The sequence below is a fragment of the Nyctereutes procyonoides genome, unplaced genomic scaffold (assembly GCF_905146905.1).
Source record: "Nyctereutes procyonoides isolate TBG_1078 unplaced genomic scaffold, NYPRO_anot_genome, whole genome shotgun sequence".
Taxonomy (NCBI): domain Eukaryota; kingdom Metazoa; phylum Chordata; class Mammalia; order Carnivora; family Canidae; genus Nyctereutes; species Nyctereutes procyonoides.
The window spans coordinates 35,720,091-35,743,774 of record NW_026575136.1 but is presented as its reverse complement, the minus strand read 5'-3'; the positions used below and the strand labels follow the sequence as shown (position 1 = coordinate 35,743,774).

Here is a 23,684-nt window from a genome sequence, read left to right as displayed (position 1 = left end):
ACAAGTTTTTAGTTTTGATGAAGTCCAATTTACTTTTTTCTTTTATTGCCTGTGCTTTTGGTGTCCTACCCAAAAAACATTGCCTAATTGAAGGTCACAAAGATTCTTTCATATGTTTTCTTCTACGAGGGTTATAGTTTTAGTTCTCATATTTAGGTCTAAGAAAATTTATGCTTTAGATGGATCGATAAAACTGTGTATGAGAATGCACACATACATTTCCTATTTCTGTCTCCTGAGAAAGCCCAAGGGTACACAGAGGCAATGAGTATACACAATGTGTATATTTTGGTTTCTAAACACCAGTCTCCAATAAGAAAAACCAAAGATCCATAAAGTAGATGATGATTTCAGGATTAGGGCAGACAAACCACCAGATGAGCCTGGAGCACAATGTGGTGCTAGAAAGTAAAGAGATGGTCATAAAAGGATGGGGGCACACCACAGGACGCAGGAACCTGACTGAAAGAGCTCGCAATGGCCAAAGCTTTAGCAACCTGAGTAAGAAATAATGATGATACTGAATTGTAAACTTCAGAGTACAATAAGTCCATACTAGTAAAAAAAATAAATTGAATAAAAAATAATTGAGAGTGAAGGGACTGATATTCCTTAAAGAAGAATTCCAATTAAATGTGGGCAGAACAAGGGAAAGAGAGTATTACCGCTAAAACTCCACAGATCCTGTTGTAGGCAAGATCCACTAATGAATGTCAAAATTAGTGGGCAAAGTCTTGAGGAGAAACAGGCTATTTGCATAATCTGGAAGTATCTCCCTGAGACGTGTATTAATTAAAAAGGAGAAGATAGTAGGTCTGTAGTGGAAAAACATGGAGACACCACCTCACTTGGGGGCGGGGGGGGGCGTCCAGTTACAACATCCACCATAATGTACCCTGATGTGCTGCATGTCTACTCTGGAAGGTGCTTAAAGAAACTTAATTGAGTCATGAGTAAATGTCAGACTACTGCGAAACAAGGAACATGCTGAAGAATAACTGATCCATATTCGTTAGAAGCTTCAAGGTCTTGAGGAGACAATGAAAGACTGAAGAAACCCAATAACTGGAGGGCAGATGGGTCCCTGAGCTGAGTTCTGGAAGACAAATAGGACAGGGAGGAGACCTGTTGAGATGTCAACGAAGGATGTGGCTTAGCAGATGGTCCTACACTGACGCGGACATCTTTGGTTTCAGGAATCCTGTCAGAGTCATATCACATTCCGGGAGGCTGGGCAGAGGATATTTGGGAACTCTGCACTATTTTCGCAACTCTTCTGTAAGTTTAAAATTATTTCAAAATAAAAACTCAAAACAAGGAAAACCTGCTAGATGGTAATTTTGCTCAATAAAAACAAAACTAAATACATTTGAAAATGACTGATAATGTACATTTTACATCTTTTGAACTAAATTTCAATACTAATCAAATAGTATTCCTAAACTTCACCCATAATTGGAATAACCTATTCCATTCTTCTTCCATAAAGGGTTTCAACGGAAATAACTGTTATGCACTATCAGCAGGAAGACCTGACAACACCTACCTGGTTTCTCTCATAAAACTGCATTTTAGTCAGGGTCAAGATATGAATGTGAGGGTGTGTAAATTTGTAAAATATATAAATTATATTGAATTAAACAGCTGATAAAAGGTGTATATAAAAATAAAAGCCACATCAATTACCTGATAAAATCATACTGCACCCACTATAACTTTCCACGATCAATTTTCTTTCCCTTAAAATTTTGATAAATGAAGTTGTCAGGAGGGATAAGATCACAATTTTGTTTTCTTTTTTTCAGTTTAACTATTTTAACTTTCAGAATTCAGTTCATGAATGCTGTAAATGTTAGCCTAGATAAGATCACAATTTTGCTTGGTGATGAGGTAAGCATACTGTCACGTGCCTGTATAACCTTTTGGCAGCAAGGAAAGAAGCTTAAAAGAAAGTTTTAATGTGGCTCTGAATTACGCAGGCTAATTATACTTAACTAGGCTTCCCAAGAAAGAAGAGTCTGGAGGTCTTTTTCTGGAAAAAAAATTAAACCTCACTTTAAAACTTCTAAGATCATGTAGCTAAAGGATGAGCCCGAATGCTCTGAGGGCCAGAGATCCATCAAAAATGATTAATTGAATGGATTTACATGAATTTCAAATTATCTTCAGTCAACAGTATGAGGTGTTACTAACAAAAGCTGTATTTTAATTGTGCACTTTGATTTTATTTTACATGTTGTGATGGCCATCAAGGACTTTGTAGAACACTGAAATATATACTAGAAAGGATATTATTTCAGGATATTCTCTTATAAAAAGTTTTTAAAATATGAAGTATATTAATAACAAGGAATAGAATTAATTCAAACAAACAGGGTGTTATTTCTACTCTGAAAAAAAGCTACACGAAGACCTTCTCTAGCCCTAACTTTAGCTGCACACTCCGACTGTCACACATGCATGTGGATACCTACTGAGACACATACAGATACATGGTTCTAAGATTCATCACATTTAATAGCAACTTCAAATAAATGTAAAGAAATAATTTCAGTCTTTTTCTTCTAACTTCTTACTAGTAAAAGAGCAATAACAAAGCTCAATACCTTTTTCCCTTAAAGAAAATCTATCAATAATAATTTTCAAAGTTCTTTCATATGCATTATTTAATCTGATATTCAAAAGAGAGGTTAAGCAGTGTTCCACATTTTGTGGTGGAGAACACAGACATAGAACGGCCGAGTGACTTGCTTGCAGTCACACATCTCGACAGCATTAGAGTCAGGATGCTGACGTCCAGCTGGTCTGACATGCCACTGTTGGCCAGGCCCTGTACTGGGCCGTAGAAGTCCCCCTGTGGAAACATCTTCCCTGGGGGTTCTTTTCATTTACTCTATGTTACCTCTTCATTCAGGTTTTCACATTATCTGAAGTACCTTAGAACTCCAAGATTTTAAAGCTTCATGATAATAATTTTGCTAACTCACAGATGTGATTTGTTCTCAGCTCCTGTATATTTAGGATTATAAATGTGGGAAACTCCTGGAAGGCCAAGAGGTGTGAGGTTCAGTCAGCCACACTGCAGTTATATACCCTCCTTGGGCAAGTCAGCCTCTTGAAGACCCAATTTTAAAAAACAAAAATCATTAAGTTGGGAATGACGCCTCCCAAAGAGCTTTGTGTTGAAGGAATGGCCCACTGAAAAGACTGGCACAGACACTCTTGCTACCCTTCCCTGCATTCTTTTGTTACTGAGAAGTCAGGATGTGACTGTGAAAAACCATAGCATTCTTTAGGACTATGCAGCAGCCACCTTAGGGTAGGACGCTGCACCACACACTGTGAGGGTGACTCTCCAATAATCAGGACTGCCCGACTGCAGGAGGACCGTGGGAGGCAAGTGGCAGAAGCGTGGGCCCAACAGATGGAAAGAAGCTCCTATGTCCTTAACCCTGCTTCACAGTGAAAAACAGAAAAAGGAAGTTTTTAGACATACTGAAGAAAAGTTAGAACAGCAGACTGAATTAAAAATATCTTAAAATGTATACTTAGAAGGTTTTGAAAAAAATGTATTTCAGTACATTACTCAATAACAGAGAAACAGGGATGAGTTGAGAGGATCTGCTTATCAGTAACCTTCCATCTACTGATAAATATCTTCAAAATGAGCCGATCCTGGAAAGCAGGTCTGTCTATTGCTGGAAAAAGCTGGTTGATGAAAATCCCTGCTTTGGCATTATTCATACCCTGGCTATCTGGTTCATGGGACAGTCAGCTCCAAACTTAGGGAATCTGACAGGACCGAGAATGAGAAAGAGGGCAAAGAGAAAAAGCCAGTTACCGAAACGCCAAACCTGCCATGCCGGGTGGACACAGGGCACGCCACCGAACCAGAGGCGCCAGAGCATGAAGAACCAGGGAACAGAGATGTGTAGCAGCAGTTAAGAAAAACAGTAAATGAACCCAAGGGTGATGCCTGGAGGTAAAGAATCAAATTGTTGAACTGTTAATTATTTTAGGAAGTCTTTTGTCGGCGGTGAAATACCAGGAGCCTGAAAAACAAGGAATCCAGTCTGAAGGTTACAAAGAGAGAGGGTAGAGGCTGAAAATTATAGAGCTGCTAGTCTAACATCTATATTAGGAAATAAATTTGAGATGATACTTATGGATGAGCTTAATGATACATTTGGAGAAGTACAATTTAATAGGAGTGAGTCAGCATGGATTTACCAAAGGCAATCATGTCAGAAAAAAATTCGTTCCTTTTTAGGTTGAAGTAATAATTGGTTTATGTAAGGAGAACCAATGAGACACTGTCAGGATTTTCTGAGATTTTTTGGACCTCTTCATAAAATGAATTATTGTACAAAATGTCATGACATGTGTCAGAGCACCAACTAACAAAAGGGGCTGAGAGTAATGGGGTTAAAAATAGAAGGCCCCACAATCTGGGGAAGACTACATTTCTACAGGGCTCTGCAGATCAGAACGCTAATGCTTTTAATTAATGATGAAGAAAATCTTTTATATGAGGAAATTTGAATATTCTACTAAATGAGGGGGAATGGTTAAGATACAAAAGGCTATAGCTGTTTTACCTTAACTGTGGTAGATCAAGCAAAGGGGCTCCAGGGTGGAATAGGGAATTGAGTCTGCCTGAATTCGCAGTGGTGCACGTGCAGAGATAGAAGTGATCAGTTCAGTGTACTTATAGCTTCAATGGTACTGGATTAGTTAGCGTTAGAAAGAAAAAGAATGTGGAGTTTTGATAAGAATCAAACTTTCACATTCCTATTCTTACACCTGGGTAAGAGGAAACTGCTACAGAATGCAATTAAATAATATAAGTTTTAAAGAATGAAAAAACTGATCATCTTAAAGAACAATACGAAAATCCTACTTTGTGAAGAGAATATGGTAGATTTGTGGGATATCATGCTGCCCAGGTAACCTTATATATTATAACCTAATATATAAGAACTGATGAAAATCATTTCAATTTCAATAGGATTTTTTTTAAATCCTACACCAGTAGAAAATGAAGGAATTAGAGAAAACACCACATCATCACTTAATGCTTAATTTAATAGAGAACATCATTTGATCATCACCTTTAGAAAACACATAAACATTTCCCACATTTAAAGTCCAAGTTTCTCAGAGGGAATGTGAAGGAACTAAATCAACGTTACAGTCACACTACAGAGAGTGGCCAGGCTACCCCGTCCTCCTGCGGGCACTCACCCAGCAGCAGGGAGTGCCACTTCAGAAGCAAACTCGTTCTTTGAGTTGTGGAGGCCTAACTGTGCTTCTTCACCTGGCATTCCTGAGAGAAAACATCTCTGTTTTCTTCCTTGGCAGCATCACGAGAGTCACACATGCTCCCCTCAACCTTCCCTATGCCCTTCTCGACCTTCATCCTCCCTTCTTTCAGGTGATGTTCAAAGTATCCTGAGACATAACCACCCAAGTCTGACCAGAGGTCACTTGTATTGCAAACACAGAGAGTATTTCACTCCTTCCCAGGGTGTAGTGAATGAACACCATGCTGATTCTTCGATAACTGAGATGGTAGACAAGCAATTGCTAACATAAAGGTGAAATAAAGACCATTTTTGGGGTAAAATGGATTTCACTGAATAGAAAAAAAAAACAAACAAACATCTGATGTACAATGACAAAGAATTCTGGCAACTTTTACTTTGATGTCAACTTTATGGGGATTAATATGATTATAAAATTTCATCATATTGGATCTAGAATGGACCTAAATTAATCTCTTTAGAAATACAGGAAGCAGGGCAGCCCGGGTGGCTCAGTGGTTCTGTGCCTGCCTTCAGCCCAGGGCATGATCCTGGAGACATGGGATCGAGTCCCATGTCGGGCTCCCTGCATGGAGCCTGCTTCTCCCCCTGCCTGTGTCTCTGCCTCTCTCCCTCTCTGTGTCTCTCTTGAATAAATAAATAAAATCTTAAAAAAAAAAAGAAATACAGGAAGCAAATAAATCATTTAAAAAATATGTATACAGAAACGTGCACAACTCATGGGTGAGCTTGAGGAATTTTCTCCAATTGAATACAATCCTTTCCCAACATCAGAAACAAGAAACAGAATATCACTATCTGGAGTGAGGAGCACTGCGATCCTCATTCCAGTGACTGCTGCCCCCCAAGGGAAAATTTACCCTGGTTCCTAACACCGTAGATTAGTTTTGCCTGCTTTTATATTTAATGAGAATAGAACTGTACAGAATACTCTCCTTTGTGTGTGGTTTTAGATCATCCAGTTCTATGACTGTGAGATTTATTTACAGTTTCTTTTTTGTAGTTGGTTCATCCTCAGTGCTGAGAGCATCCACTAGGTGAACACACAGCCTTTTGCACATTCTACTTGATGGGACACTTGGGTAGTTTCAGTTTTTGACCATGATGAAAGTATCGATAATGATATAAAGTATAAATACTAAAGTAAAAGACTATTTCTTATGAAAGATTAAAATCATCACAGCAGATAAAAAAAACAAATGCAGCAAGATACTACTTATAAAGAAGCTTATGTGGCTACACAAATATGAAACACAGGATGATGGCAAGAAGCATTAGTACAGACAGAAAGGAACATTTCATAAGTACAAGGGAATATATGTATTTTATTTACAATAGGTGGTTATGTGTATAAAATCATCTTAAAGTTCTGAGTAGCCAGGGACAGATCTTCAAAATAAATAAAGCCAAAAGGAAGAGAATTAAAAAACAACAATCACCACCACAACTGACAAACCTGCAATCTTAGTGGGCAACTCTTCTTGTTGACAGAAGGAGAAAAAAAAAAATGTAATACTATAGACAACCTGAATGGCACAGTGAAAAAACTTGGCATCAGTGATGTGTAGGGATCACAGAATACACACCAAATAGCACCATTATTTACACTCCTTTCTGGTATGTCTCAAACATTTACCAAAACTCACCAAATGTTGGGCACAAAAAAAACAAATAAATTTCAAAGAATGGAAATAATTCAGGATTGTGTTCTATAAGCACAGTAGACAGAAGCTAGAAATCAATTTATATTACTATTTCAATAGTTAACAAAAAGATAACTAGAAAAAATCACCAAATGCCTGGGAATCAAATAATACATTTCTAAATAATCAACTTTTATTTTAAAAACAACCACTTTTTCAAAAAAAGCTATAACCAAAATTAGAGCTCACATAAAGCCTTTCTCTGAATCATTCTCTGAGTTCTCGAAAATCAAGAGGAAAGACAATGAATCACCCACAGAAGTGATGGAGACAAAGAACCATGGACAATCCTGGATGCTCAGTATGGCCACGTCTCACTGAGCACACACTGCGTTACCTGGTATGGATGGTGGGAACACTGTACTAACAGCCGGTACTGTCCCCATCATGCAGACGGCGAACCCTAGGACCCACAGAATTAAAACAACAGTTTTGGAGTCCGTCAACAAGGGAATGGGGCTGACTTTAAATCTATCCTATCCTAAGAGCCATACCTACGGAAGCACAGAATGCTTCTAACTCTGCAGATGAGGCTGGGAAGCTCTGAGATGCGTAGAGACCTTACAAAGTGGGGTGCCGGGTGTGAACTGGTCTCCAGGGAACTCTGGCTATGTTACCTGGCCTCCGTATCTGCAGGTACCACTTCATGTATATGAGCCGGGGAGGTACACAATCACAGGAAATCTTTCTGGGGGCACCTCGGTGGCTCAGTGTCAACGCTGAGCATTGCCTTCAGCTTAGGTCATTATCCCAGGGCCCTGGGATCAAGTCCCTCATCGGGCTCCCCGCAGGGAGCCTGCTTCTCCCTCTGCCTGTGTCTCTGCCTCTCTCTGTGTTTCTCATGAATAAATCAATAAAATCTTAAAGAAAAAAAAAGGAAATCCTTCTACAGAGCTATTTTCCAACAAAAACCATGATACCTTACTTTAACACATAAATTTCAAAGTATCATCTCACCTAAATTTAAAATATCACAAATGACACTATTCACAGTCTTTTCTGGGGCTGTTGTTTAATGTGTCCCTTCCAATGGTCTTGGGGATGTTTGATCTACATGGTGGAGCCACATGAGGACCAGACGGATTTTGTTTATTTTGGGGGAGTTTTAAACTCAATCTTTTATTAAAAGAACTGCATCATATGGTTCACTGAATGCTGGGTTATGAGATGCTCGGCTCAGCAACGAACAGTGCAGACACCAGAGGACACCGCTGACGGACCACAAGCCACTCTCAGAGAAAACCCTGCCGCCGCTGCGACCACGGGCCCCATCACAGTACCTATGGCCCAGCATGGGTTCATCAATCCAATCGTGGCGCCTAATCCCACTACCAAAGGATACGGAAGGAAGAGCTCCAACATCTTGATTCATACCTTACTTTATACTGAGGAAGGCGCCTTTCCCGTAATCTTAAATGTACCACTTATGATTTGCAATTGCAAGGTTAAAAAGTCAGTCAGCCTAAAATACATTATCTTTTTAAAGTTTCCTCTTAACCAAGCTAAATTTATCAAAGCAAAAAATACTACCAAAGAGCACTATTGCCATGTACAGGGAAGAACCGACAGCAGACACCGCACGGGACCAAACGGTTTCCATCAGTGAGGAATCTGGCTGTGACTTCTGCAGACAACAGTTTCCAACAGAATCATAAATAGAAACCGAACACTAGGATTCTGTGCACGGGCGCATCACACACAGACACAGGGAAACTAGAAGGATTTTTCTTAAAATTTATTTTATACTAACAATATCTTAAAACATCTCTAGAAGGAACATTCAGTATCACTAGCACAGTCTGCTACTGCTGCCCAGAACGATGAAAGGGACGCATATCTAGGCTCTGCAGTTAGTTTCCTCCCCCCTTCCCTGTCATTCATCTGAAAGTTACAAATACTTTATTTTAGAAAAATAACCCATTTTTAATGTCCAGCTGGTGCAGTGCAAACACAGGAGACACACCTTGAGAAGGAGGCACAGCAGGATGGCCTTGAAAATGGTCCTTTCTGCATGACCCAGCATCACTTTACATCGCCTGCTTGGTGGTTACCTGATGTGCCTCCTTCCACAGGCAAATCTCTGGCATTTGTGCGGTCATGACTCCTCTTAAGGAAGAACCCATAGGCACTGATGGCCAGGAGATATTTCAATTTGACTTTATCTGTTCTTGTGCCTAAAGCTATCAACTGCCCAGTTCAAAACCTTTTCAGTATTGTTACCAAAATGCAAGGAGTACTGACCTGTGTTTTTGTTTTTCAAAAACGGCCCTGGATACAACACAGATGACAACAACAGACATTCTACTGTTACCTTAAAAAGTCAATCATATGAGCATAAACAGAAATTGGAAAAGGATACATCAGCAAAAAACAAGCAATACCCTTATACGCATTGTCAAATGTGTTAATAACTAATAACATTTTCCTAATTCAAATCACTCATTAAGTTCGGTTTCTTTTGATATTAATGTTATCTGAGCAAATATTATTTAGATATTTTGCAAACGGGTAGGGGTTCCCATGACTTTTAAACACCGTGGTCACTCCTGTAGCATCACTAGCCCTTCAGCATTGTTCTGCTAGGCAGGCATAGAAGGTACTGTGCTAAGCCATTAGCTTTTTAACTCATCACAATGACCCTTAAAACAGATACCACCATGTAGATTTGCATAGAGAGACATGATAAGGTTGCCCTACCTGAGGTCACAGGGGGAGTATGGAAAGGAGAGTTTGCATGTGGCTCTAACTGATCCCAAAGCATCTGCTTAAAACATCCCCTGTATCGACTGGTATTACTTAAGTAGAGTACTGCTTGGCCTACATTGTGGGGCTTTCTCTAAACCTCCTTCAGAGTAAGTACTTCCTCAAAGATGACCTCACACTCATAATCCATCCCATGGCCACTCTGCACAATGAGAATTCAATACTCAAGGAAAGCATGCTTGTTAGTTAAACATGTTGGGCTACATACAGGGATAGATTTCTTGAACCCTGCAGTTGCTGCTATGCATCTGATGCTTTCAGAGTGTGAAGTCTGACTTCTGATTCAGTAAGGTGAAAATGTTCTAGTAGCCAGCCTCGGCCACCAGCACCACACCCTTCACACTGTGGACAAACCCCTCCTAATCTCTCGGAAATGCTGACACCATAGTACTCCGTCCACAGTACTCAACTCACCCCACCCCAGGGCACATTCTCTCCCTTTCCAGGTACTCATCCCAAGACAGTGGTACACAGGGATAGAGCATAACATTTTAAATCACAAACATTTTTTGAAAAAAAGTTAAAAGTGTTTTACCAATTCATCAAAACATGGAGTTCAAACAACTGCTATAGTTTAGTCAACTGAGGGTTAACTATTTGCTCTTACTAAACTTTACAGTGCTGGGAGGATTATTTTGTCCTATTTGCACTCGATGACATATGATAGAAAAGACCTTTTTTCATGGTGGAGTGGGGTAAGACCAGAATACACTTTTTTGGAAGTCCTTAAGCAGATGCACATATATGTGCTCTACTATATTAACATAAGCGACAGTAATGGACAAAAAGCATTCTAACTCTGCATGAACGAAAGGAAATTCTCTTAAAAACTACCACTATTTAATAGTGTCAGCCTCTTACCAGCATGCAAGTAAGCCAGGTCAGGGTTCTCGATGTCGGGATGCTGCTCTTTCAAGTGGTTTCGGAATTCCACAGGCACGTTTGTCCCATAGTCACATTTGGGGCAGTTGTACATCTTGACTCCCTCATGTTTGCCAGTGTGCAAAATGTGCTTGCGGATATTTTCGGCACAGTTTGACCTACCAAGTAGGAAAGAAAAGCAATCCAAATTAAGGTAGAATCAGTATCATGAGAATCATGAGATCAGAAACAATGCTATCAGCGACAGTCAATGTAGGCCTTACTGTGTGACAAGCACCAGTCTACGTGTTGTTCCCGGCCAGTAGTTTCAACGTGTACGATAGGGTAATCCCATGAGGCTGTTAGTTTCTGTTAGCTCTGGTGCTAATTTTTAAGTTGGTCTCTTACCTTAGTGATTGAATTCTATGCAGAACCGGAAGCACAAAATCCCAGGTGCTACGACTCTAATATCAAATTATTCTGGTGCCACTTGAGGGCACTGAAGGAGTTTCCTTAACCCCAAGAACACACCTTTCACCAGGGAGGAGTGGTATAAAGGAAAGCACTGCTGCCTCCATTGAATTGAGAGGACTAAGGAAACAAAGCAGCTTTGGCTTTAAAGTCCTGTTAAGTGAGCTCTAAAACAGTCCGCAGACAGAAAAGCAGCAGTGTGTTAAGTGCCAGGGAGCTTTCCATCGTGGTGCAGGTTTCCAAGTACCAGGGAGTGAGAGCTACAATGCAGGCCATGTACAGTATACACCAAACAGCCCTGGCACCACGAAGAGGCTCCTCTCCTACTGTTTTCCTACACGCTTAGAAATGCCAGCCCTGAAATGCCTAGGGAACAGGGAACAGGCCTCTTTCCTGAGAAGCAAACTTCTCCACCTGCCCCTCCATCCCTCCATGAATCTCTGCATCAGGCGTTGCACACCTAGACCCTTGCTGAACACATACGCGGCTGCTTTTTGTCTTTGTTAGAATAGCACTAAAAAGGCCACTGCACAAATCCACGTGGGTTGGGGGTGGGTGGGGGTGCACTTAACCAGAAAGAAACAGAAAATCAGGCTGGCCTCAATCTCCCACAGAGCAAAACTGAATGGCAAAGAAAAAACAAATCAAGCCACAGGATCATCAGCATCTCTGGAGGGTACTGCGAAAGAACAAAGTCCTGCAGGATATTGTTTGATGTGAAGGTCTGGGGACTGCTAAGGTTGGAAAGCAGCAGTTAGCAAGCTCATGCCACAACGCACACACCAGATGACGGAAGGTCCTACCCGGAAGCTTCACCAGGCTCTGTGCTACCCCAACACTTCTAAGTAGGATTACATTTGTGTGTAGTATTCAGCTGCACTGCAATGCTGACTTTGCGGGAACGTGCCCTTGGAATGTCGGTGATGTATGCAAAAATGGTTATGACCCAACAATTTTAAAGCAGTGATACTAACACTCACAGGTGAAGGCAACAGATGACAATTAGAACTCTAGAGACCCACCGAATACAATGTCTCTTCACTCATGAAGAGAGGGAATAGAAGCACATCAGGGAAGCAAAGCAGGGTTCACAACAGCGGCGCTGGGAACAGCATCCCACAGATGCAGAGGGACCAGGTGCCCTTTCCTAGTGACATCCAGAAGAAGTGAAAACGCAAATATTTTCCTCAAGAATGGGCATCCTGCATCATGAGAACAGTCCTATAACCGGACCCAAGATATTCCCTTGGAAAAGGTTAGGCTACCTGCCCTTCCATCCCCAGGCAGTTTGTCCTGAAACGCATGTGCCCAATTATCTAGAGTTGGAAAGACTAACAGATGAATTCCTGAATTCCTATATAGCTAGACTACTAAGAAACACAGTAAAATGTTAAAGCAGTGGTACAGCAATGCCCACTTCTATTTTCCAAATATATTTTAATTATATATTAATATTTATATTAAAAATTCATAACAACAAACACCTTTAAAAAGAAAAAAGAACCAGAACAACAACAGAGATTTTTTCTGCTATTTTAAGCTTTGCCTTCGGCAAGGGCTCTGTCAAGCTTTATGTTCAGTTCCACTTAGAACTTAGACTAAATATACGTTAAGTCTGTAAAAATATGCATACATGGCCTATCTCTTTCTTGCCTCTACTGAATTACCAAACTTGCTTTCTCTATAAATCCCTATTGGTGGGGTACCTGGGTGGTCAGTTGGTGAAGCGTCTGCCTTTAGCCCAGGTCATGGTCCCAGAAGTCCTGGGATCGAGCCCCATGTTAGGCTCCCAGCTCAGAGGGGAGTCTGCTTCTCCCTCTCCCTCTGCCCCTGCTCATGTGCACTCTCTCTCACTCTGTCTCTCAAATAAAATAAAATCTTTTTAAAAATCCCTAATTTTTAGTTATCACTGTACTAAGTAAATGAGTAAGCACCTCATGTGTCCTCTGCACTTGTCACTGGCCTGCTACTTTGATGTTATCACAGGATTCTTAGAGGCAGAGACAGCGAGACATTTTGCAGAGAAGGAAAGGGGGCATCAGGCGATGAGAGGACTATCAAAGGGTACAGTTAGAGAGTGTTGAAGACCGCCTTCCTTACATATTTGTATATACAAGATACCAGGCACATTCAAAGGAAAGGGTAGAGTCTCTTAATTGTATAAATATCCTTGGAATAGTGACATCATGTTGACAGAAGTAACACAGGAAAACACTTGAAGATGGATGAAACTAATGTCTACTTTTGTGATAACTGAAAGGAAGAGGACCGTTTTTTTGAATTCCGCAATGAGCTGAGTGAACTGTTCCAAATTACTCCCTTAACTCTGCAGATTTCCCATTTGTTGTCCATGACACCCCCTCAACTCACCAGTGTTTACTGACACCAAGGAGTGAAAACAAAAAGCTCCCGCTGTACTTAGTGCGTTCATTAGGACTACCCACTCTTTGGTGCCACCTATGTTATTTCCTTATGAAAAAGCTAGGCATTAAGAATCAGCAAAGACAATCTTGATCAAGTGAGGAAGTCAGAATCACCAAAACCCACCAACTTCAATTTATAATGCGTACTTAAATACAAGACAATATAAAGCAATGAATTCTCATCAGTGAAGGTCTTGAAGAGATGACATTGAAAACAGAGTGGTTTGTTTTTGGAAGGGGTGAATCTTGGACAAAAATAAAACAACATCTCTTGTATCTCTGTAGCTAAACAGCATGTGGAAGCTAACATTCAGAAGACTAATGGTGAAGCAAGTAAAGTGGAGGAGGGAGAATTTAAAAAGGTGAGAGGCTTCTTTTTATTTAAAAATATAGACTAGAACAAGAAAGATGTGGTGTGGAACTTTATATTTTACAAGGTAGTAAGGACCATTTCATACACATATATATTTACATATACATACATATATATTTTTATTTATACTATATATACTGCTCATATATTTTATGTATAATACATGTACATTTATTTTAAAATTTTTATACATGAATAGATAAGAAGCATTAAATACAAGCTAACAAGAACATAAAATAGGTAATGTCTGTCTGCAATAAAAAGATACATCTTATGTATTTCATGGATGACAGTATATTGGTATGCAATCAAAATTTGTTCTTCTGCATTTATTGTCATGCCATATAAAACTTTTTAAAATATTGGGACAAAACTGAGCCTTTCACACCTGCAAAAGCAAACTATTCCAGTCAGAGCCTAAGAAGTAAAAGCTATGACATTATGCCAATATCATTTAAAGCAGAATATCTACAGTAAGTAGGGGCAAACTTCAGTCCCTGCACTTGAGAACATCACATAACATGTCCCAGAACTCGAGGAATAATAAATAGATCGGACACCTTCTGGTAAGTAATTCTTAATGCTATTCAGCCCAAAAATGCTCATTCTTCCCCAAAATAGAACTTATGAGTAGGAATTAGCATGGTAAATTGAAGTGGTGCTAATCAAGGATGGGCTGTGCAGGAGAAGGAGGGATGCCCTATGATATGGTTTCAAACAGGGTCATGACTAAATCACTAGGCATGACAGCAGTTAAGCCAACTGGGTACACAATCATTAGGACTGGGTGACTGAATCATGTTTTCACTTTGACATCGATTTTTTTTTTCGTAAAGAGCTTATTTCTGTCCCATGTTCATAGACTGGAAGGTTTGATATTGCTAAGATGGTGATACTCCTCAAATGATGCACAGATTCAATGCACTCCCTGTCAAAGTCTCAGCTGGATGTCTTACCTCGGCTGATCCTAAGGTTCATATGGAAATGCACAGGCCTAGAAGAACCAATACGGTCTCAAAAAAGAACTAGGTTGGAAGACTCACACTTTCTGAGTTCAGAAGTTATTCCAAAGCCATAGTAACCAAGACAGTGTGGTACAAGAAAAGGACAGACATTGGGAATTGGCATGGGAAGCCACAGTTTCCACTGAAGTTAGATGCCTGAGTGCTGGCTGCAGGCTCCCTACAGGGGTTAGGGATGCACGCAGGATTTGCTGGGACCATGATCTACATGCACAATGTGAATGGGAAAGTTATGAGGAAACTCAGAATTAGATTCAGGAGTATGACATGTTGACAATCCTGAGGCAGCTTACAATACATACATACAGAGAGTAATGTGCAACATATTACATTAAATACAAGCTGGGCAATGGGCAAAGGACCAAAATGGGAACTAATTTCAAGGCTTCTGAAAATATATGTAATAAAGGAAATATTTTATTTGGTTCAAAGGCAGTGTGTTTCAAAATAATAACTGGAATATCAAAAGTGCTTCTAGAGCTCTGCAAAATTATTTTTTAGTACTACTTGCTAACTCACTGCATATTACACAAAAAACATTAGGTTAAATTTATGTTATATTTGAACTACGAAAAAGGAAGCATAGAAAAATTCTGAATGTTTTCCCTCTTTTGATATATGTTATTTTGGTTATTAAAACAAAAAGCACCAGTGAAGCTGTTGAATAAACACACATTTGTGTATTTCAAACAAAAAGTCTAACAATGGATAGATACAGTGAAAGTCTCCCATCCACCACCTCTGCCCCCACTGCCCCAGGCAGGTACAATTTTTAACTTCTTATCAATCTTTTGGGAGAATTAAAAATGACTGCAAATATATTGTACATTCTTATCGCCACCCTCCTGGTATATAAACTTGCTGGCCTAGCATTAGTCAGCATCTTGCTTTCCTTACCTAACGATGTAGCACAGGAGATCTTTCCACTTCAGCATGAGAAAGCCCCCTGTTGCTGCCTTCAGCCTCCCTCCGACTCCCTCCCCCACTCCTTCTTCTTCTCTGTTTTTTTTTTTTAATAGCCACACAGTATGGATACAGCATATTATATCTAAGCGATCCTCTACTGATGGGCATTTAGGTTGTTTCCAATCACTTGCTGGTGTAAACAAGGTTGAAATGAATAATCTTCTAAAACACTTTCTATTTCTCAGGATGCCAAGACAATTTCATGATGCCAAGTGGAAGTGTTTCAAATGTCAATGGGCATATGTTTTTGTAATTTTGATAAATTCTGCCAAATTGCCCTCCAGAGAAGTTGTAGCAATTTATGCTTCTACCAACAATGTTTGAGAGATGCTGTTTCTGCACATTCTTGCCAATGAAATGTGTTACCAAACTTTCAATTTTTTGCTCATTTGGTAGGAGAAAAAAAACTCCAGCTCACTGGAGTTTCATTTTTTAATTTTTACATTTGAATTTGCATTTTTCTTATAATGAATGAGGCTAAGTATCGTCAAATATTGAAATGCCGTATGTATTCTCTTTTCCAATGCACTGGTTTTGTATTTTGATCTGCTTTCTTTTATAGTGTTGTTAGTCATTCTCTTATACAATTAAGGAGATTGACTATGACAGAAGCTGCACATACTTTTTCCCTTCTTCTTTTGACCATGCTTATGGTAAAGCAGAAGTTTTTAGATTTTGTTCCATGCCTTCCTTAGTTGAAAGTTATAAAAAGACCTGTCCCACATTTGGTTGTGGTACTTTTATAGTTATATAACCTGACATTAAGTATTAGATCCATTTCAAAACCATCGTAGAGTGTGGTACAAAGTATAGATCCAGAGTACTAGCTGGATCTCTCAATACCATTCATTAATAGTCCATCTTTCCTCCACTGACTTGAAATGTCATCTCACCAATATTTTGTTTGAAGCTAATTCTGGACTTTCTATTATAATGACCTGGTCAGTCTGTGCATGTACCAATCTGTTTTAATAAGCCAGGCTGCATACAGGAGGCTCACATCTGGTAGAGCTCATCCTTCTACATTGTTCTTTTTCCTCCCATCATAGCAGTGTCCTACCCAGGCCATTATGGAGTCAGTCATAAGACTGTAGCCTTCAGCAGTCTTAATGGCAAACATCTCGAGCTAATTATGGAACCAGAGAGACCTAGGCCAATAATAAATTAATATCCCGAATACAACTGGGTATTTCCTATGTATTTATTAATATGTACTGATAATATGATCTTTCTGATAAAGAAGCTCAAACACAGACAGACTGGCCCAGATATATAGAAGGTGTCGGCACTCAGAGGTCCTAAATAAATCTGAGTTTACTATTTCCCCAAGGGAAGCTACATATCCACCTCAACATTCTAAAATTCGCTTGAGTGAAATTAATGATGGTCTTAATCTTCTGGTAACAATTTGGCATGCTATATATGTAAATTGACATAAAAAATTCTGTAAGTTCTACTTAAAGAAACACATCAGTTTTGTTCAACACTTTGATTCTCAAACTTTTTGAACACAGAGCACTCTTTAGGTTCAGGGGAATAATACATATATCTCATAAGGTTGTCAGGAGCATTACGGTAAATTACATTAAGCATGTTCAGAAACTGCAGTAGGTACTCAATTCTTTTTTTATTACTACTACTAGTCTTTCTATTAAATGCAAGACAGTTCAACTATCCGGATCATTATTAGCAATTATATTGCTAATTATATATGAAAAGCAATTTCAATTCACTTGAATAAAAACAGATTCCCAAAACAGTTATATAAGTGAACATACATGTACACATTGAGAAATGCAATTTCTTCTTCTGCCTGTTTGGAATAGTCTTTGAACTCCTATCCTTGAAAATAATTACTCTGTAGTTAAGTTTTATGTATTGAAACAAGAGCATCAACACTATGCACTGTAGTACGTATTTATCTAAAATTTCAGTGGAAAGGGGTTTCTACTATATCTTTATAATAGTAATTCAAAATGAATAAGGAATAACCCAAAGAAAGGATTTATGTAAATTAAACTTAAGTTCATCACATATTTTTTTAACCAGTAGTATTTAATTATAAATTTACTGGGCAAAAAACCAGTCTAAGAAAAACAAGAAAATCTCTGTGGGAGAGAGGAACATAAAGCTGCCAAGTCACTGCAAGTTGGAAGAATGTGCTCCAATATATAAGCTCAAGGCCTGTTCACAGTTTACGTAACGCAGCCCGAGGCATACAGTCCTCTACCAATTCTGTTCTCACTCAAGGACCCATAAGGAAAGAGTCTGATAATTTTAGACTACAGAACATTTGTGCTGTTTAAATTTAAAGTTGGTGAGAAGCTGTAAGAATAAAGAATTTCAAATTCCCCTGACTAAAATGAAACATTTTATCGATGATGTTTAGAAAATGAATGTCATTTGAAGTGTTGAACCAAATAAATCACCAGAATAGACAGCACAAAGATCCACGTATATAAGGGATAAAGATGTCATTTCAGATCAATAAGGAAATGATGGGTTTTATATAATAAATGGTGTTGAGTCAACTGCCTGCTGTATGGGGAGAAACAAATTAGATTTTTATGGCCCTAACCATGTAAAAATAAATGCCATTTGGATTTTAACATTAACATAAGCACACTACATTATAAAAGTGCTAGAAGAAAATACAAGAAAATATTTTTATAATCTTGGTTGCAAAGAGCATTCCTAAATTCAAAACCCAAATGCTACAAAATGATGTAGCAAAATACACTTCATAAAAGTTAAAATTGCCATATAGCATAATACATTATAAATAAAGTTAAAAGACAAGTCAAAGAAATAGAGAGAATATATGCAACATAAAGACAAATGCTTAATAAAAAGACTACAAAATGAGTACCTATGATTAATAATTTTAAAAAAAGATAAAAACCTCAAAAACCAGATGAAGAGCATAAGCAAGAAATCTGTAACTGGGGATCTATAAGAGGTTATGTAAGCATTAAAAGGTAATCAATGACTCTAGTAGCCAAAGAAATGAAAATTAAAGCCTAGTGTAACAGAGGGGCAAAATTTAAGAAGATTGGTAACATTAATTATTGGTAAGGGAAAAATCTATCACTGGTGACAATATCCAATAGCTTTTGGAAGACATTTGAAGATAGCCTTCAAAATTAAAATATACAAATACTCTTGGATTTAGGAATTCAATTTCTAGAAATTAGCCACACGGAGAATCACTGAGCTATTATTTATAACATTAGGCTAAACACACTAAACTTTAGGGAAAAAATTAAAACTAGAGATCTATTAACAGAGGAATGGGTCAGTAATTTATGGTAATCCACTCTGTGGGATTCAACACTGCTGAGGGTAAGGGTTAATTTGCAAGCCTATTTCCCAGAGGAGGTGGTGGCATCTTACAGAGCTTCCTGGAAGCCAAGTACATCCTGGTGGGACACTGGGAGGACACAGCCTGATTACAGGAAAAGAGAGGGTATTCCCCAACCATGAATGTTTAGTGGTGTCAGGACAAGGCAAGAGGCCTGGTCGGCCAGGTCATTGGACTGCTCAACCACAACCCTGAACACACACCTAAGAAGGATGGTACTCCCCCAGTGGTGGAGCTGAAGAGTTCCACAGCCAAAGAGTCAGAACTTTCCCAGTATGACATCCAACACTATAAAATCAAGTGTTGCTTCAGAGTAGAACAGGTATGGACACAGGCTGAAGGGAGGAATAATAGCCATGCACCCGTCTATGACTTTCTCCCAGCAAATGCTGTTGACAAAGGCCTGGTGTGTATGCTACTCATCATTCACCCTTATTTGTTGGACAAAAGCTATCAAATAAAATAAGGTAAACCTTATGTCCCACCATGGAAAAATTTCCAATTTAATTAAAACAAAAATAAAACAAGTCCCAGATAAATACATATTATGGCTTTTTCTAGCTTTTTAAAGTTATATACATAGTCACATGGATATATAAATGCATTAAATGTGTAAAGGAAGAAATGGTAGTAATACTATATTGATGTTAATTATCTTTATGGAAATGTTTCCAAATCAGGAAACTTTTATGTTTGCTTAGTATATGTTTAGATCACTTGGACGATTCATGAGAATATCTTCTAAATTTTACTCATGTATAAAGCAAATATGATCAGAACATGTATTTCAAAAAGAAGTGGATAGTAGTAAAGTATTGTATCAAATGTAAATATTATAAACAATAAGCAGTGTGGTCAACATAAGCTGGGAACAGAGGTCGGGAAAACTCTAAATACAAAGATTCTCCTGTTTACATAGAGACAATTCAAACTGATGAATCAGATAAAAGATTTAAGTACAGTAAGTTGAGTTGTAAAGGTAATCACTTGGATTAACAAACAGGATACTATAGTAAAAACTCTTTTCTTTACTAAAGAAGAGAGGAGGAGTGTATCAGAAGGGGTAATCGAGCTAACTTTTTTGGATATGTTACAACAGCCAGATGCTGCCTATAAACCAAGAAAGAGAGGAATAAGGTTATCTCCAGCAGGATCAGGATATGAATGATTATAGTTATCTCAGGGAATGGGGTGTAGCAGTGAGACTCTGACTTTTCAAATAGTAAAAATAATGTACAACCTAAGTTTATGGGTGTTTATGGGTATTTAAGTAAAATAGATATTTAAAAATAATGGCATGTTTAATTACTTACAAAATTATCCAAAATTAACTTTTTTTTTTTAGCTAAGACAAAAAGAGTTTATAGGTATCAAAAGTAATCAGAAACCACAATGTCCTGAATTTTTCCTTTAAATTTTAATTGGACAGTTTCTGGATCACCCTGCTCTAAATTCTATGAATTTTCTTTTCATTTTCCCCCTTAACTGGTAGCTTTTATTTAATAGGATAATTCCTACCAGACCACTTATATTCATGACTTCCTATTATCCATAAATCCCAATTCCTTGAGGACTATGACCACAAGGACTCATGCATTTTCTCTTTCCATTTCTCAGTCATGATTATGATAGCGTTTGTTACATGATAGAAGGTGATGAGCATCATGTGATGCTAAAACAGAACCATGTCTTATAGGCAAAAAGAATTTGTTCAGCACAGGAGTGAATAAAGCAATGCATTATTGATCATGTTCTATTTCTCCAGAGTAGACACAAGGATCGGGGTTCCAGGCTATGGTGCTATCCACATATTCACAGCCATGGTCAGAGTGCAGCTGAGACACAACTGTGTGCTCATGGAGAAAGCTGCCCAACGGCAGCACCGCACCAGCCTACATGTGACTCCCAGGAGGCCTCTGTGCATTTGCACAGTTAGGTGCTGGTCTAAAAACCATGGGAACACGGCCAGGCTTCCAAACCCACTCACTGGGAGGCAGTATTCAAAAGAGAAGTCACATAAGCCCAGTTACTGCTTTAGTTCATATAGAAAGTATATAGTAGTTAAAAAAAAAGTCTACTTTCACATATATTGACTTCCTGTTCTCAAAATGAATTTATTCAACGTATATTTAATTTAGTGCCTACCACACACAAAACAGGAAACATAAAAAGGAATCATGTTGGTTCTGCCCTCATAGACAATTCCTTTTGACAGATGAGTCATGTACATCAACAGTGTGCTTCGTAACATAAAAGTTACTTTTGAAACAGAGTTGAAGATCTCACCTGTCCCCTGCTACACCCCCTTCAGTGGCATTTTTCATTGATGACGGTCTAAAATCACCTTGCTTTCTACACTGTTTAAAATGCCTTACTGACTTCAACTGATTTCTAATGAGACAGATTATGCACACGCTTGCCCGTGGATATGGCACCACATTGGACAAGTTCGTCATGGAAGACTGTGCCCAGTGCTCCGCCGCTACCTCTATTCCCAGAGCCCATGTAACCTGCCACCCACTGGCCCCCACGATTCTTAGCCCCATGGCCATGTCCAATTACATGACTTCTCTATTCAATCTTTGCTCAAGGTATCCACAACCTGTAAGGAGAAATAATCTACTTCAAACCTAAAAACCCCCTTCCCACCTTCCTCTCTGTGAAACAATGAAAATCACAAGGAGGCAAATGGTAGGAAGCCACATGGAACTCTGCTAAAATCCCAAATTATTTTGTGAGAATGTAACATTTCAAGAATGGCCTCCCTCATCCATGTGTGAAGTGAGAGAAGGAGACAGATTTAAATGTGTGGCCAGACGTGGCCTGTCCTCTGCGTTCCATGGAAGGAGGAAGGACCACTGGCAAGTGCAAGCCCTGAAAGACCTCGATTTCTCCTTGATTCTTCTTCAGCTCCAGAAGGAAAAATACATCTTGCTAACCGTTTCACTTCTCATTGCCTGCTCATTGCCAGTCTGGGAAAGGGGGAAACTTCAACAGCAGGAATTCCACGCTGCTCATGATGAGCAGTAAATGATGAGCCTAAAGGGGGCAGATGACGAGTATGATATATAGTGTGTTTCTCAAACTTATTTGGCAACAAAAACCCTTTTTCTCGGCCAAGCAAACAGTATCGTGTGAAGATCATGATTTGTGAAAATCAAAACATTGAATTAGCCCTACACACTGTTTGGCCTCCTGACACTAACCTTCGGTCTGGTGGGCGGTAAGTACAGCAGAAATTGTCTTCAGCCTCATCCTGCCACTGGCCCCTCAAAAAACACAGTCCCCACCCACGTCTTCGCCATTTGGCATTTCTTTGCTTTACAGGGATGAGTTTTATTCTTTCCTGTTCTGTTACCTGGCTAAGCTTAGCAAAATGCAATCCTGTAAAACTAGGAAAAGCACGTGGAGAAGCCTTCTGAGCAGAAGGGTGCATGCCGCGGAGGTGCAGGGAGGTGTAGCCCAATTGTCCTGGTCCATGCAATCCCAGAGGCACGAGGGGCCCAAACTACCAAAGTCCTACATTACTGAACTATGGCTTAAAATTAGCAATCGGGGGGGGGGGGGACTGCTTTACGAAGCACATTTCGTGTGTGTAAAGTAAAATTTCACTGAACCAAAAATACGTTTCACGCTACTACTGAATGTCTAGGCCAGAGCTTGCTTTTACTTGGGACAATCTAATAATGTCAAAGAGAAAAATAAAACAGCAGCAAATTCCTGCACGTGAGGGTACCAGTGCAGCTGACGGGTTTTACAGCCCCGGTGGCAGAGATCACCACGTGCTCAGACTCTGGTAGTCTAGCTGGGCGCGCGGGGCTGGTGCACTGCCCTAAAATTCTAAATACGTCTTATGCGGCCAAAGGAGAATGCATCGCTCACACCTGCTGCACTGGAGGCACCGGCTGGAAATGCACGCAGGCAGGATCAGAGCGAGGAGGTGGGACAGGAGAGAAACCAGATAGTCCCCCAGCAGCCCCTCTCTCCAGAATCCGTGCTACACTGCCACGGGAAGCCTCCAACTTCCCCGCCTTTGAAAGTCTTTTGAAAGACTCTTTCCCTGACTGACTCCAGTTCTGTTCCTTACAAAGCTCCCTGAGTCCAGTATGTATTTGCTTGATAGTAGATTACAAGTGAATACTTTATTAATTTTGTGTGAAACTGAGTCTTATTTTAAGGAGCATTTAAAGCTTTTATCATTCTGAAGTTCTAGGATCACTCTGTAGAAACAGTTAATAGGAGCCAGTACACTGATGGTGAGGGGCCACTGGACTTACTTAATAATCTATGTCCATCTTTACAAAATGCTCCACGTAATCCATTTAAAAATAATAACCGGTTCATTTCGGTCTCTGCACACAATACTTCCCTTTGTCCCTTGTAAGTCTCTCAAATGTCTTATTTTAAAGGAATATAT

General features: G+C 39.3%; 1 protein-coding gene across 1 annotated transcript in view; it reads right to left on the bottom strand.

Annotated features, from left to right (window-relative positions):
- The window catches only part of LOC129495406 (zinc finger protein 407-like), a 448,575-nt gene that overhangs the window by 128,273 nt on the left and 296,618 nt on the right, over positions 1-23,684 (bottom strand). The window contains exon 8 of the mRNA XM_055302876.1: positions 10,652-10,830. Within this exon, the coding sequence (XP_055158851.1) occupies positions 10,652-10,830 (179 nt within the window). The remainder of the gene's footprint in view (positions 1-10,651; positions 10,831-23,684) is intronic.